This window comes from Aplidium turbinatum, chromosome 7 (assembly GCF_918807975.1).
Source record: "Aplidium turbinatum chromosome 7, kaAplTurb1.1, whole genome shotgun sequence".
NCBI lineage: Eukaryota > Metazoa > Chordata > Ascidiacea > Aplousobranchia > Polyclinidae > Aplidium > Aplidium turbinatum.
Genome location: NC_137478.1, coordinates 8,165,542 through 8,179,754, shown reverse-complemented (window position 1 = coordinate 8,179,754; position 14,213 = coordinate 8,165,542). Strand labels below are relative to the sequence as shown.

The following is a 14,213-nucleotide window of genomic DNA, read 5'->3' as shown; positions in this document are numbered from 1 at the left end:
GGTTGTCTACTCTATTTATGGCTTAAATTTGGTACTACCCATTACTCGAAATCGATCACTGGGTAGAGGCAATTATCGTAAAGTTTCTTGCCCAGAGAAACAACAGCAAGTGCGGGTGGCTGGAGTCAAACATGCAGGCTCTCGACTGCGAGCTCAATGCGCTAACCACTCGGCTACCGCTGCCGACGTATTGGGCAGCTACAGGGCGCTTTGACTCTTCAATGGTCTGGTGAAGGCCTTTCAGAGTTAAGAATTATATCAACATAAAATAATTATAAGCATGACGATCGAAGTTAAATCTGGTGTGTCCGCCGTGAGACTTCATTTGTCCATCAAGATAGCTGCTCAGACCGGACACGTTTGTCCGCTGTTAACTAAATCGAATTTTGACATATTTCGTCCCCTGAAAAGATCGAGAGAAATTTTGAAATGTTTGCGGCAACTCCGATCAGCGACTTCGGCTAAAAGTTATTTTTTTCTTGATCTTTTCAGGGTACGAAATGTTCAATGGACGAAATAGGTTGTTTTTCTATGTTTTCTTGTTGCTAATTCCCTTGTTGAATTCACTTGTTGAATTTTTCCATTGGAAATGACAAAAATTACTGCAGTTTCTGAGTAAATTGCGGGCCCCCTAATTTGCGGGCCCTGTGCAATCGCACGGTTCGCACACCCTAAAGACCGGCACTGCGTCTGGGGCTGCCATTTTAGAGGGAATGCGTTCGATACTATCCGGAAGCGTTTTTTTTTTTTTTTAACTACAAAAGGATACAAACTGGTATGAATGAATCAACAAGTGAATAAAAAAGTTTCAAAACGAATTAAAAAAGTTTTTTCTAGTCTTTATTTTTAACAAATTCCTTTCATTTCTTAGCACAAATTCTCTGAAAAAATCACACCTTCTAATAGGCTGTAAGATTACGTTTCGCTGAAGTCCGAAGTTAAAAATTAAATCCAGTCTCATTGTCGCACAACAATCAGTCAAGTTTCAAATCATCATCTCAACCAACCTTTCAAGACAACTTTCCACTTTCAAAAATTTAATTAAAAAAAAAAAAAAAAGAACACTTCCGGATAGAATCGAACTCATTCCCTCTACAATGGCAGCCCGATACGTTACGTATGCGCCACGGATTCAGTTGAAAAAAACGTATTGAATTTAAAACTTAAGGCGCTTATCGTCTTTTGCTTTGAAAGAGAAAAAGAAAAAAGTGCTTATGTAGTGACGTCATGACCGGTCAAATAGTGTTTCAGATTCAAAGACCGGAGCCGGTCAAATAGCCACTGCCTTTATTTTTCGTCATTAACACGTCTGGGACAGAAAAGATACTACCGGTACTAACTACAAAAGTCGGTATAGACCTACCAGCACGTTAATGAATTAGCTATCTCCTAATGTGAGGCTATTTATGTTGTTCACAAGCAAATGTACCGTATATGATGTAAACAATTCAGACTTCACAGGATATCCTTAAAAGTAAGCTTTGGAAGATTTTAATTTTTTGCAGCTACATCTGTTTGCCAAGAAACTGCATAATCTCATTTGTGTTTTACTGAAATTACATCTGAGGTGAGTGATGTTGTAGCTGATTTTCCAAAGAGATAAAAACTTTTGAATGTGTAGGCTTTTTCACATGGAAAGGATTGTTGGTTGGTGGTTGGTGAACATGGTTATATCGAGAATGTTTAGATCATTACGCATTAATTTATTGCATTACTTACATTTTGCTAATGTATATGCGTTTTTGTCATAAGTTTGTTAGTCTATCATGATATAATTTTAAGATGGCTTATTCCAGCATTGTGAAATTTTGCTCCAAACCCTTACCAGTACATTTTTCGTATACAGGCTACGCCACTAGTGTGATTGGACATATGCAGTTGTAGACTTGGTTAATCAGTTTAAAACTATATACAATATATATATACATCTTATTGTAAATCAGATTTACATTGTGTTGATAAATATACATTTCGAAACTTTACAGATGGTTTTAAGTTTAAATGATTTATAGATGAAAATTAAAACAAGTAGGAGTGAATTTGCTTGATTAAGTACCATAGTGACCAGTGTCCAGTACCGAAAAACAATCATATTCAGTATATTTATTTTTCTCTTTAATACAGGGTTACTTTTTTTGAGCAGGCCAGACTTGATAATGCAATCGAAAATTGTGAAAAAATATCTTAAATCTGATCATTCTAAGAGTAGGACACTTTCAACCTAAATCAATAGTAGCCTGAAAATTTGTGCAATGATGCTGTAATTTAATGTGTGAAATTTTTATTTAAAATATTTTGGGAAGAAAATTGCCCATCCTTTCTCCTGATTACTCCCTGAAACTGACATCGTGATTTCTTTACCCAGTGAAGACTAGTTCAAGATTAATGAGCAACCAGTGTGAAATTTTTTGAAAAGAAATTGAACTTTTTAGCAAGAATCAAAACATGAGACCTGATGTTTGTCCATGTGAGCAAGAGTTCGCCAGTTTTTGCAGCCCATTTGTCATGCTTTCTGATTGTTAGGAAATAATCAGTGCATTTTTATATGTTGCAGAGAAATCATACAAAATGGGATTCAAGCAATTTAAAAGCACGCACATGGAAGACATCATGCACAAGCTGAACGAGTAATTACATATTCTATAGATTTTTCCATTTCATATGTTCACATTATTACCTGGTCATCATAATTGCAACTTTGCAAAGCAGAAAAGGAAATGAAATTACTTTAGGTTTTAAATGGAATGTATATATTTATATTTTCACCATTGATACGATTTCAAATTCAAACATTCATAAATGTAATGCTGAATTTGTTTTTATGTTTCTTGGATTTAATGTATAATGTAGGCTACAGTGCTACACCATGGTGTAGCCCTGGTTTTTTTTTCGCTGAGACTTTTCGGTCATTTGTGCGAAATGACTTGAAAAAATTCGTTAAATTTTATTTATTTCGGTCATTTTTAGTCATTTTTGATCATATATAGTCAATTGACTATAAATCAAATATAGTTATTACTATCTGAAGCCTTTACAAATTGTTTCACCTAACGCAGTGGTTCCCAAACTTTTTTGAGCTCGACCCAAATATGAGTTTGGTGAACATCTCGCGACCCAAGACGCAGAAAATCTGTATACATAAGCAATTTCAGCAGTCTATACTGTTTTTGCAATGTTTGCCTGCTTCTTCTTCTTCTCTCGTTTGACTTGTAGTAGCTTAGATTGGCAATGCCTCATCGTGCAGCCATGATACGGTAGTTGGGTCCGGTTGTCAAATACGGTACCGATGTTTCCACTTGGAGGCCGTAAGATGGGACATTCGTGGAGTATGTGTAGCATTGTTTGTTCTACCGCTCCGCAGACACATATCGGCGTATTATGCAACCCCCACCTAAACAGATTAGCTCCAGTGCAGCCAACGTCACATCTGATCCTGTTCAATGTGACCCATGCCTTTCTTGAGAGGTCTGCTCCAGGAGGGATGGAGAGTGCTGGTATAACTGAAAACTGGGGAGGGATATGTGGCAGCTCGTTCCATTCCTGGGCCCATGTCTCCATGCAGCTGAAGTTCTTATCCACAAGCTGTGTAGCATATGGATGAAATGGGCGCCTTGATGACAGGCGTTGAAGTCTGATTGGTCCATATCTTTGGGAGTGACTGTGGAGAAGGTGTTGAGAATCGAGTCTTGCATGCAAAGCCAGTTTGTGAGAGGCTTCTTCCCTACGGACATGAGCAGGAGCAATGCCAGCCAAAGTTGGTAGATAAGCAGTAGGTGTGGGGCGGAGACAGCCAGTGATGATGCGCAAGGTGTCGTTAATGCATACATCCATCTTTTTTGTGTTTCTGCTACGGTTCCACACAGCTGTGGCATATTTGGCTGAGCTGTAGACCAAGGCTAGTGCACTTGTACGCAAGGTTGATGCTCGGGCTCCCCATCCTGTTCCTGCAAGGCTTCTCAAGAAGTTATTTCTCGAGGTAACCTTGGCACGGAGTGACTTGATGTGGGGTCTGTAGGCCAACTGCCGGTCAAGTTTTACTCCAAGGTAAGTTGGGTTTGCAGTATAATATGGTAGCCTAAAGGATTTCCGTTTAGCGAGACAGACATTTGACGCTGGGATTCCCGATTATTTAAATGCCTGCTATAAACAAGACACAGACAACCAGTTGTAGAGTGGTGTACTGTAGCTCGTCTTGCTCAGAGGGTAAGTAAAAGTGCTGGATTCGTTGGAGAGTCAAACCGGTTTGGCTTCAGTGCCTCTTCTTGGTGCTTAAAAATAGCCTACGCACATTTTTTTGCACATGTCGGATGTCTCTTCTTGTTTTTCTTTGTATTCGTTTGACAACATTTTATAACACAGCCTACGTAGCGGCTTCCCTGCAACCAGGGTCGCAGATAAAAATTAACTTCAAATTAAAAAAATAGTTCAGAAATCTTAAATTGTCAACTTAGAGAATAATCTACGTTTAACGTGATTTCTTGAAGGAAGTGACTTGAATGCCGGTAAAACTGTTGGCCATAATTGATTGATAGAAGAGAAGCCATATAAAAGTGTAGGATGCAATGATACTGGCGATGTTGGGATTAAAACAACTCAATAGAAGAAAAAAAAGTTTCTTTATAAATTAATTTACAACAGTCCTATTTTGGCAGATTTAAATCGTCTCTGCACGACCCATTTTCTGACCCTTCGCGACCCATGTTTGGGTCGCGACCCATACTTTGGGAACCACTGACCTAACGGATCATCAGAAGGTCTTATTCAAATAGAATCTATTTGAATAAGACCTTCTGATGATCCGTTAGGTGAAACAATTTGTAAAGGCTTCAGATAGTAATAACTATATTTGATTTAATTCACTTTGCTTTGCCTTTTGGCTTGGCATTGAGCACTTTTTGTAGTATTAATAGTTTTCATTGTCAATTGACTATATATATTTTCGGACATTTTGACCAAATTGACTATATTTTTTTCGGACATTTTGCTAAAAAATCGGTCAATGACCGAAAAAAAAAAACAGGTGTAGCCTACGCATAAAACTGACTCTTAAAGTATGCTCTAGTTTCAGGCCTTTTATTGGTAACACTTTTCCTTGCTGCTGGAATTTGCTGATTTTCCAAATAGGTTGTCTATTTTGAGCATAATCCCATTTACAGTAGGTCCATGCCCTACGTCTACACCAGTGGTTCCCAAACTGCGTCACAACCCAAGCATGGGTTGCAAGGGGTCAAAAAATTGGTTGTGCAGGAGAAACCAAAATGACATTGAAAAAATTAATACAGAAATGAAATAGATACATAATTTCGAACGTTTTCGGCAAAACTTTCTGCCCTCTTCAGGAAAATATCTTAATTCATCTAAACAAAACAATTATTCGTGAAATGTTAATAATGTTAATAACCACACTCCCGCATAATTATGACAGATTGCTACCACCTTTTGTGTTTGTTCGTCAGTTGTTGCTTGTACGCAGGTCAGTGCAGTTTTATTGAATTTCAGTCATTTATTATTAACATTTCACGAATAATTGTTTTGTTTAGATGAATTAAGATATTTTCCTGAAGAGGGCAGAAAGTTTTGCCGAAAACGTTCGAAATTATGTATCTATTTCATTTCTGTATTAATTTTGAATTATGCAATTCAATGTTATTAAGTTGTTATCGATTGTCTGTCTATGGTTTTTAAAAAGTACCTCTCTACCAAAGCTATACATTGAAAAAAAGTTGAAAAAAAATGATAAAGTGCTAAAATTGTTTATCCAGGTTTACGTGTCTTTGGTCACGAGATATTCACCAAACTCAGATTGGGGTGGCACTTAAAAAGTTTAGAAACCACTGGTCTAGACACCTGAGCAAGGATGGTAAACCACTGACCCGCGGGTCACCACACAGTTTCAGTGACCAACTTGTCTCTTTAATAGTAACAAAGCGTAAACAACTATTTCTGCAAAAAATATATGTTTTACTAAATATTTATAATAAGGCCTTTCTGTATTTTATTCTAGTATTGTAACTAATGGCCATGTAGGAGTCTCACGCAACTAAGTAGCTGTAGTAGTGGCATTATCATGGGCAAGGAACTTGGTGCTTATAATGTATAGTATATACGGCAATCAAGCTACTGTGCTGTTGATCATTAGCAAGTTATTTTGCTTGTTTTCATACCTTATTTACAAATTGGAACTTTCTGCCTAATTCATTTGAAACCTCGGAAGGACTCATGGTACGGTAGCTTTTTTAGTATTGTTTAAGTCTTCATATTCATGTGAGTTTTTATTTACACTAGCTGCAGACATATATATATCTGTATTACAACTACATGCACAACTATTCAGGCTCATATTAAACCTTTCAAGGTTTTATTACATTTTGCCATTCATTGATATACTGGTATCTCGATTATTGCAGCTGGTACTATCTTTTTCGTTCCAGACACATTTATAACGAAATATATGATGAATTTTATACAATTAAGTGCCCGGATTCGTCAGCTCAGATTTGAGAGCTGCATATGTGAAGCTAAAGCTGCACATTATCAGCCAAGTATAGTAAGACTTGCAGAGAAGGTGCAGCAGCAAGTTATGCACATTAACTTGCATTTTAATGTATGATTCATTTTTGTTGAAGATGAAGGTCTTTTTTGTCACTCTTGCGACAAAATGGATTTGTCATTAATGAGTCCTGTGTAGTATACTTTAGTCTTTGTAATAAAAAAAAGTGTTATTCTTTTTTGGTTTGGGCAAAACAATACTGGTATTTAAGGCAGTTGGACACAAATAGCAAGAGACAAATGTTGCATTGAAATAAAATTTCAAAAGTTTTCTCATCTCAGTTTACCAATCTCAAAATTATTTTTGTTTCCACTAATTTTTAATGCAGTTATTCAAATTGTAATAAAGCTGTATTGATGGATGTTCCTTGGAGTGAAACTACTGACATTTAAAAATAATAATTGATATTTGAATTTGTTGAAATTAGAGAAAGGAAATCTGGAAATGGTTATTGTGACGTCACTTTGACTGTTGGAAATGATGAATTTTCCAGCCACAAATGTATTCTTGGAGCATTTTCTACTTTTTATCAAAAGCTTTTCTCTTCAGAGGTAAACCTTGTATTAGACTTTATTTGTTCGTGGTGTGGTGGAAAAGTGGTTACACATTAAGCTTTGATTACAGTATAAAATCTGCTGTCTCTGTGGAAGAATTTAATTGTAAGTTTTCTATTACTTACAGTGCTTTCAAAAAAGTGCTTTCATAGTTTGTGATCAATCGAACGCGTTCTTAATAGTTCAAGTAAATAATCTTAATTAGTCCAGCTCAAAGGGTGATGTTGTGGCATAGCTGTACGGACTAAAACATTTTGGGGGTCAAAACAAAAAATGCCCAAATCTGTGCACTTTCTTTGAAACTTCCATAAAACAAAATTGACAAGATTGAATGTACTCAACATGGCTTAAAATTGTTTTCACTTGAAATTTGATTAGTTAAAAAGCATTTTCGTGTCTGTTCTGCGCTCGATTGTTTATTTCTGCAAACTCATTTATTCTTCATATCATCATCTTGGTAAACTCGCAGTGCTATGATCTAGCTTTGTTTATTTTGTGAATTCCCAGATGAAGGAAAAGTATGATAGTAAAGCGAATATCCATGGAGTGAAAGAGGATACAATGGAAGCTGTTTTAAACTTTATCTATACATGTGAAGTGACGGTCACAAGTGACAATGTGTACAATTTGCTTGAAGCTGCAAATTATTTGCTAATTCCACGTAAGTGTATTCTATTTAAAAAAAATAAACTAACCTTTGTTGTGTTCCATGAATGTGAAAAAATATTTCCCACAATCTGATTGTGAACAACGAGTTTTTTTGTTTTTATGCTATGCCAAAAATGTCGGCACTACTGCAGAAGTTAAAATTTCTAACTTTTTGGAGAATATCTTTTCAGCAATCTTTATGGTACAATAAGGTTATTCATTGGTGTTCGTTGTTGTTTAGATCTCAAGCAATATTGCATCGAATTTCTTCTTGATGAAATTGATGCAACAAACTGTTTAACAATTCAAGCATTTTCGAAAATGTACGATCTGGACCAAGTTGTGGCAAAAGCCAACATTGTCATTGCTGAGAACTTTGAATCAGTCATCGACGGAAAAGAATTCAAAGAGCTAACACCAGACGTGATGTTTGAAGTGATGCAATTGGAAGAGAAAAAGGTTTGTTTGTAGGTTTATTTCTAATCAAGAGTTTAAACATGTTTTTGACTTTAAACATATTTTGATAACTTCACAGTGTAAATGTTACCGACCTGTTTTAGCCTGATGCTGCGAGTTCGCTGTGATAATAGCGAATTGCACTAGCTTTCGGAACACAGTTCCCTGGTCTTGTGTTAATGACGAATAGCACATAACTCGTGACATGACTCGTCATAGCACATGACTAGGGAACTGTGTTCCGAAAGCTAGTACAATTCGCTATTATCACAGTGAACTCGCAGTATCAGGCTAAAACTGGTCGTTAATATCTACATTATGAAGTAAGCAACGATCATGCTGAGCTAAAAGTGAAACTCAATCTTATTGCACATTTTGATAATCACAAATGCCACAAACAAAATTGAACCAGGCTGCTCCGAGCTCGCCAGGCATTTTATTTGCGAACATAGTATTTGTTCTTTGGCAAGTCACATAATCGTATCTGTTCTCCATAGTGAACACATTAAGGCAGCGATGCCCAAAGTGTGGCCCGCGAGAACACTATTTGCGGCCCCCGTCTGGGCTCTAGAATATATAATTATATAATGTACAATAATGAATATTAAAAGCTTAGACCGAATTTCAAGGAAAAATGAGTAAATAGTTTAATGCCGCCGCCAAAACTCGTAAAATGAGGCAGGTGGCTAAAAACAGTTTGGGCACTAAGCTATAGATAATTGGCAGGTGCCCTACTGCACTGAGAAAATGTTAATGGTCACACAATCAATGAAAGCACCTACTAGTGGATTCTACTCTTTTGTGAGTCGATTTGAACCAGCCAGAAGATCTTTCTAGTAATGTAATGTAATTTTTATTTAATGCCGATACTTGCAGAAAAGCTAAAATTGCTAACTGCTGTTCACAGGGTTCCCACGCAGTCGGGAAAGTAGGGAAAAAGTAGGGAATTTGAAAACCCGTTTTCCAGACCGGGAAAAGGTCGGGAATTTTGTGAAACCTCACTCGTGGTATTGAAAAAGTATGGAAAACATTGATGACTAAATTGTAGATAAAAAATCCGATGTAACGGTATCGGTGATATCAGCCATTGTTTGGGTATCGGTCTCGGAAAAATTTGGCCGATTCTAAACATGTAAAAAAGGCGTTTGCTGCGGATTTTCTACAGAAGCAAAAATATAGATTTTTTTAAAGTAGTAACTAACGTCACATTGATGTAGAAAAATAACAACCTGTTAAATTTTTGATATCTCACACTCCCATGACTTCTTGCGCTCGCATTTTGGCATTGGTTGCTTGCAGTGATTCTTTCACTCAACCAAAACGTTTTGTTTCAGCAGTTTTGCGTTGTTCGATAATTCTTAAGTTGTAAAGGAGACTCAATTTCTCCATTATTTATCATTTGTGTTTCTTTTTTACTCTCAGCAGAGTATAAAACTTTTAAAAGTTTTTCATCCATACGACATCATGAATGAAATACCGTATCTCAAATCGGCGTAATGACGTGACATCATCTAAACATTTTATCGTATAAGGAATTAACAAATTCGATCATCACAAGTGGTTTGGTTGTGGTAAACAAATACATTTTGACTTTGAAGTTCAGTGAAACAAAATATCCATTAATCGATATGTTATATAATATGTAGCCGAATTTCATATCAAGAATAAGTCCATATTTTTTCAGGTTTATGTAAGCTCCAGAGATCAGTAGGCACAACAAGACCTTTTACTGATTGGTTCAGTGAGGATTCGTGGTCCCGTTGCTCTCATTTTTAGTGAATAGACTCGTTTTCAATTCATTCTTATAAGACCTTACGTAATGAAAAAATATGTGATAAGGTTGGAAGACATTGTGTCATGTATTTTCAATACAAATTGAAGTTTAAAATTTATTCATTTGTTCATAGTCGTAATCCACCTGCAAAGCGGTATTACAAAGAGCAAATTTCGATAAGGGGGGCATATTAAGCATAAGTCGACATGACTTAGGTTTACATCAGCTTCGGAGATCAGTAAAATATAAGGTTGTCATCTTAGGTGCAACAAGACCATTGATTGATTGGTTTAGTGAGGATTCGTAGTCCCATTGCTTTCATTTTGAGTGATCATACTGATTTTCAATTTATTCCTACAAGACATTACGTAATGAAACAATATATAATAACTAAGGATGGAAGACATTACTATACGTCATGTCTTTTCAATTCAAAATGAGGTTTAAAAGTTATTCTTTTGTTCATACTCGTAATCCTTCTTCAAGTTCAAAGCGGTAGTACAAAGAACAACGTTGTGGCACATTGCAGCTTTTCAATGAAGTTCGGAAACTGTTTTTTTTCTTGTTTATCTGCGCTTTAAATACCTGTCATTCTCCGTTGTTCATGCACTAAGCAGTTTAGGTGAACTGTGGTTAGCCTACTTGCAACAGGAGTTATACTGTACAGACAGTGGCGTAGCGTAACCATGGCGTGACTTCTTTAATTGTGGGGCACTCCAGAAGCAGAAATATTGAACTTGACATGAAAATTTAGCCTCAGGCGATGTTTGTTCTGTAGCCTACATTCAAAATGTTACTTGTTACCGTATATACTCGAGTGTAGTTCGAGATTTTCGCAAGTGGTTTTCACCTCAAAAAGCCAGGTTCGAGTTATACACGGGACAAGCTGTTTCCAGCTCGGCAGCCTTCAAAATTAACGCATTTTTGCTGCGGCAAAATTATTGCCGACCTAGATTACTGAGTGTGAAACAGCGTCGGCTGAAGTAAAAGTTTTAAATACGTTTATTTGCCGTGATTTTCTTGTCAATTCTAAACTTTATACACTTGTTGAGCAATACGCAAAGTTCATGAAACAAAAGAGCTCATTTAAGCAATCGATATTTTTTATTTTTGCGTATATAACCGTTCTTATTACGTAACATTCCATGATCGTTGAAGTCGATTAGCGGCCGCATAAAACAATGATGTCAGGTTGGCTAGGACTAGGTGATAATAGCGGTAAGAGACATCGTTAATGCGGCAATGTCTGCGACCAAGACCACAATACATCAGTCCTCAATCACGGTGGCCTTTCATTACTAAAACCTACTATTATGACACAACAACAAAGACAATATCATTCATAAATCTTTTGTACTGTACAATGTCTTTGTGATTCAGTGTTCAGAATCACAAAGATAGTGTTCAGTGTTCTTTTCACTTACTTCATTTTGTCAGTAGTGTGATTTTTAATTGTTTTGGTTTGGCTTATGGCAGGTTGCCATGTCCGATAGAATGAAGCTTTGAATTGCAATTTTAGTATAAATGTGACAGTTTATCCAAACTGATTTCAGTTCGGGTCTTTTGAAAAAAAAGAGTTAATTTCTTCAAACAGGAATCTTCTACTGTACATTATTATTATTTTTCATACTGATTCGAATGTAATAGAGTCCGGATATATATACATTTTTAAACCTGTGCATGATCGTGTTTGGAAATAATACAGCACAGAAATTTTCATTGATTAAGCACTGTTAAGTGTTAATGCGCAATTTAGATCAAAATCAGGTTGGAAATTTTTTTAATTTAGTATTGAAAAAGTAGGGAATTTTTAGAATTTAGTATTGAAAAAGTAGGGAATTTGTTTATAAAAAATGTGTGGGAACCCTGTGTTCAGATCCAGAAGTGTGATGATGATGATATGAATATAATAGATGCGTTGTACTGGTGCAAATTAAGCGCTAAAACTAACTGGAAAAGGAGATCTGGTGCTATGACACTTCCTCAAATAGGCGATCTACCTAACACAGAAAGCAATCATTAAGAAAACAAATCAATAGTTTTTTTTCAAGTCTAAACCTTAAGCCATTTGACCAGGTTAACACTCACAATAGTTATTATTGTGACAATATAAATTAACAATAACAATACTACAATAACAATACTATTGTGACTGTGAGTGTTAACCTGGTCAAATGGTTTAAGGTTTAGACTTGAAAAAGAACTATTGATTTGTTTTCTTAAGCGCTAAACTATCACAAGATGTGTAAGGTGATAATCTGCTTTTATTCTGACGTTTCGTCAATCAGACACGACTGACTTTTTCAGGGGGCTAGGTCCGGTAGTGACTACCTGCCTAGCATGGCAAAACACAGGTCCATGTTGCTGTGTAAACCAACCAAACATGCAAAATTAAATACAAATTTCAAACAAAAATTATCGCGCGCAAATTTTGAAACTAGAAAAATACATTAAACGTTATCAATCAACAAGAAACTTAACTAACAGCAGAGCGGGGAGAGATTTGTTTGTTTGGCCGTTATCTGCTTCCAGATATTGTAGTAGACACTTCACATCTTCTGTGACGTAACGTGTTTGTGGGGAAATCCAGCAATAATTGATGACGTCATTCAGGTATCCTCGGAAGAAAATGTTTTTCATGCGCTCATAAGTTGGGTCAAACATGACGTCACCACACGTAAGAAGCACATGGTTAAACTTTTAAGTTTTGTTGAACTTGGAAAACTATCCTGGAATTTCTTGCAAGATGTGGCGTTGAAACAGGTAAATTTGACAAATATTACAATTAATAATCACTAAGGCCCATTTTTATTTTGACCAAAAAAAATTTTTTTTGACTTTATTTTTATCAAATTTTGACTTTATTTTGACCTAACGAAATTGCTTGTTTTGTAGAGGCCACAGTTCTTCCTTGAATTGATACCAGTTACTCAAACATAATATCTTGTCCTGTCGATTTCAGACCAAAACGTGTTCAATAAAAGTTTGCCTTGATTGCGATGCTTGTTGTCGCTCCAATCCAGCTTGATGGCGTTTACTTTTCCCGTGGCTTTTAACAAAATACATTTTCTCGCACTTCACTAGGTACCCATAAACATTGGCTCGTAAAAACATGAGAAATATATTACACGAGTTTCCTCAGAATTTCACGTGTTTTTCACGACCAATGTTTATGGGGTATAAACTTGCAAAATTTGCACCTTAAATCACCCCCGGGAGTAGCATTAAATTCACCAGGAAAATCTCAACAAATCTGTCTAACTTTTGCTGAAGACGACTTAGCTTACATAGGCATTTTTGTATTACAGGATGTCAGTAAGCTATTTCTAAAATCCAAACTGTTGATCTTCGAAAAGACCACGTTTATGAAGAGAAAGTGTTTTATAAGAATTACTTAAATACATAACAATGAAAAAACAAATGACAATTTGCGATAAAAGTTACTGCTGATCTAAGTGGGCATTGTGATATATTTCCTGCTTTTATGGGTTAATATGCTTTAATTGTGCCGCAGTTCTTGATTTACAATGCTTCTATGAGGATTTTGACAAAATTACTCTCCAGAAACACAAAACGTTTGTCAAAAGCCATTTGACAAATTTTGACTTAAATGAAAATTTTGACTTTATTGTAAATTTTGACTTTATTTTGACCTATAAACTTCTTAGAAACAGATCCCTAGGTGCTGAAAACAACTTTATTCTTTGATTCGTGGACAGACGAGGTCCTTAAAAAATTTTGACTTTATTGACTTTTGCGGGCCCTAATAATCACCAACTAACATGTAGAACAGACAGTGAGCATATGCTGTTATGATAATTCTTATATGTTTGTAAGTGACGTGGTTATGCTTGGCAAAAAGATAAAGTACAAGATGCGTAAATACCATCAAAACGATGCTGCTCACTGCCCATTCAATAAAGTCACTAATGTGAGCACTTTAAAAGTTCCTTGAATCACTTTCATGTCAAAGCATGAAATAAAGTGCAATTTTTTGCGTTGAATAGATATGTTTAGCAATTAATGTAGCTGAATAGCTCTGCAATTATATAGGTGATGAATAATGAGTATGACATTAAACTTGTTTGTGAATATTTGCTAAACTTCCTCTCAATTTACCAGGAATTGATTATGACTTCATTTGAATGTACAACTGTTTTACTTCAATCTACAATTCGACGTGGTGCTGCAACTGAAGTTCTTCCCACTTTAGCAAAGGAAGGTTTGGACA

At 35.9% G+C, this 14,213-nt stretch overlaps 1 protein-coding gene across 3 annotated transcripts in view; it reads left to right on the top strand.

The window, feature by feature from the left end:
- The first annotated feature begins 1,119 nt into the window (after positions 1 to 1,119).
- Positions 1,120 to 14,213, top strand: part of LOC145774113 (kelch-like protein 12) — a 31,307-nt gene continuing 18,213 nt past the window's right edge. For all 3 annotated transcript variants that reach the window (XM_082585266.1, XM_082585265.1, XM_082585267.1), the window contains exons 1-7: positions 1,120 to 1,567; positions 2,555 to 2,627; positions 6,978 to 7,101; positions 7,612 to 7,765; positions 7,994 to 8,211; positions 12,596 to 12,745; positions 14,105 to 14,204. In XM_082585266.1, coding sequence (XP_082441392.1) covers positions 2,569 to 2,627; positions 6,978 to 7,101; positions 7,612 to 7,765; positions 7,994 to 8,211; positions 12,596 to 12,745; positions 14,105 to 14,204 — 805 coding nt within the window. In that variant the 5' untranslated portion in view covers positions 1,120 to 1,567; positions 2,555 to 2,568. The remainder of the gene's footprint in view (positions 1,568 to 2,554; positions 2,628 to 6,977; positions 7,102 to 7,611; positions 7,766 to 7,993; positions 8,212 to 12,595; positions 12,746 to 14,104; positions 14,205 to 14,213) is intronic.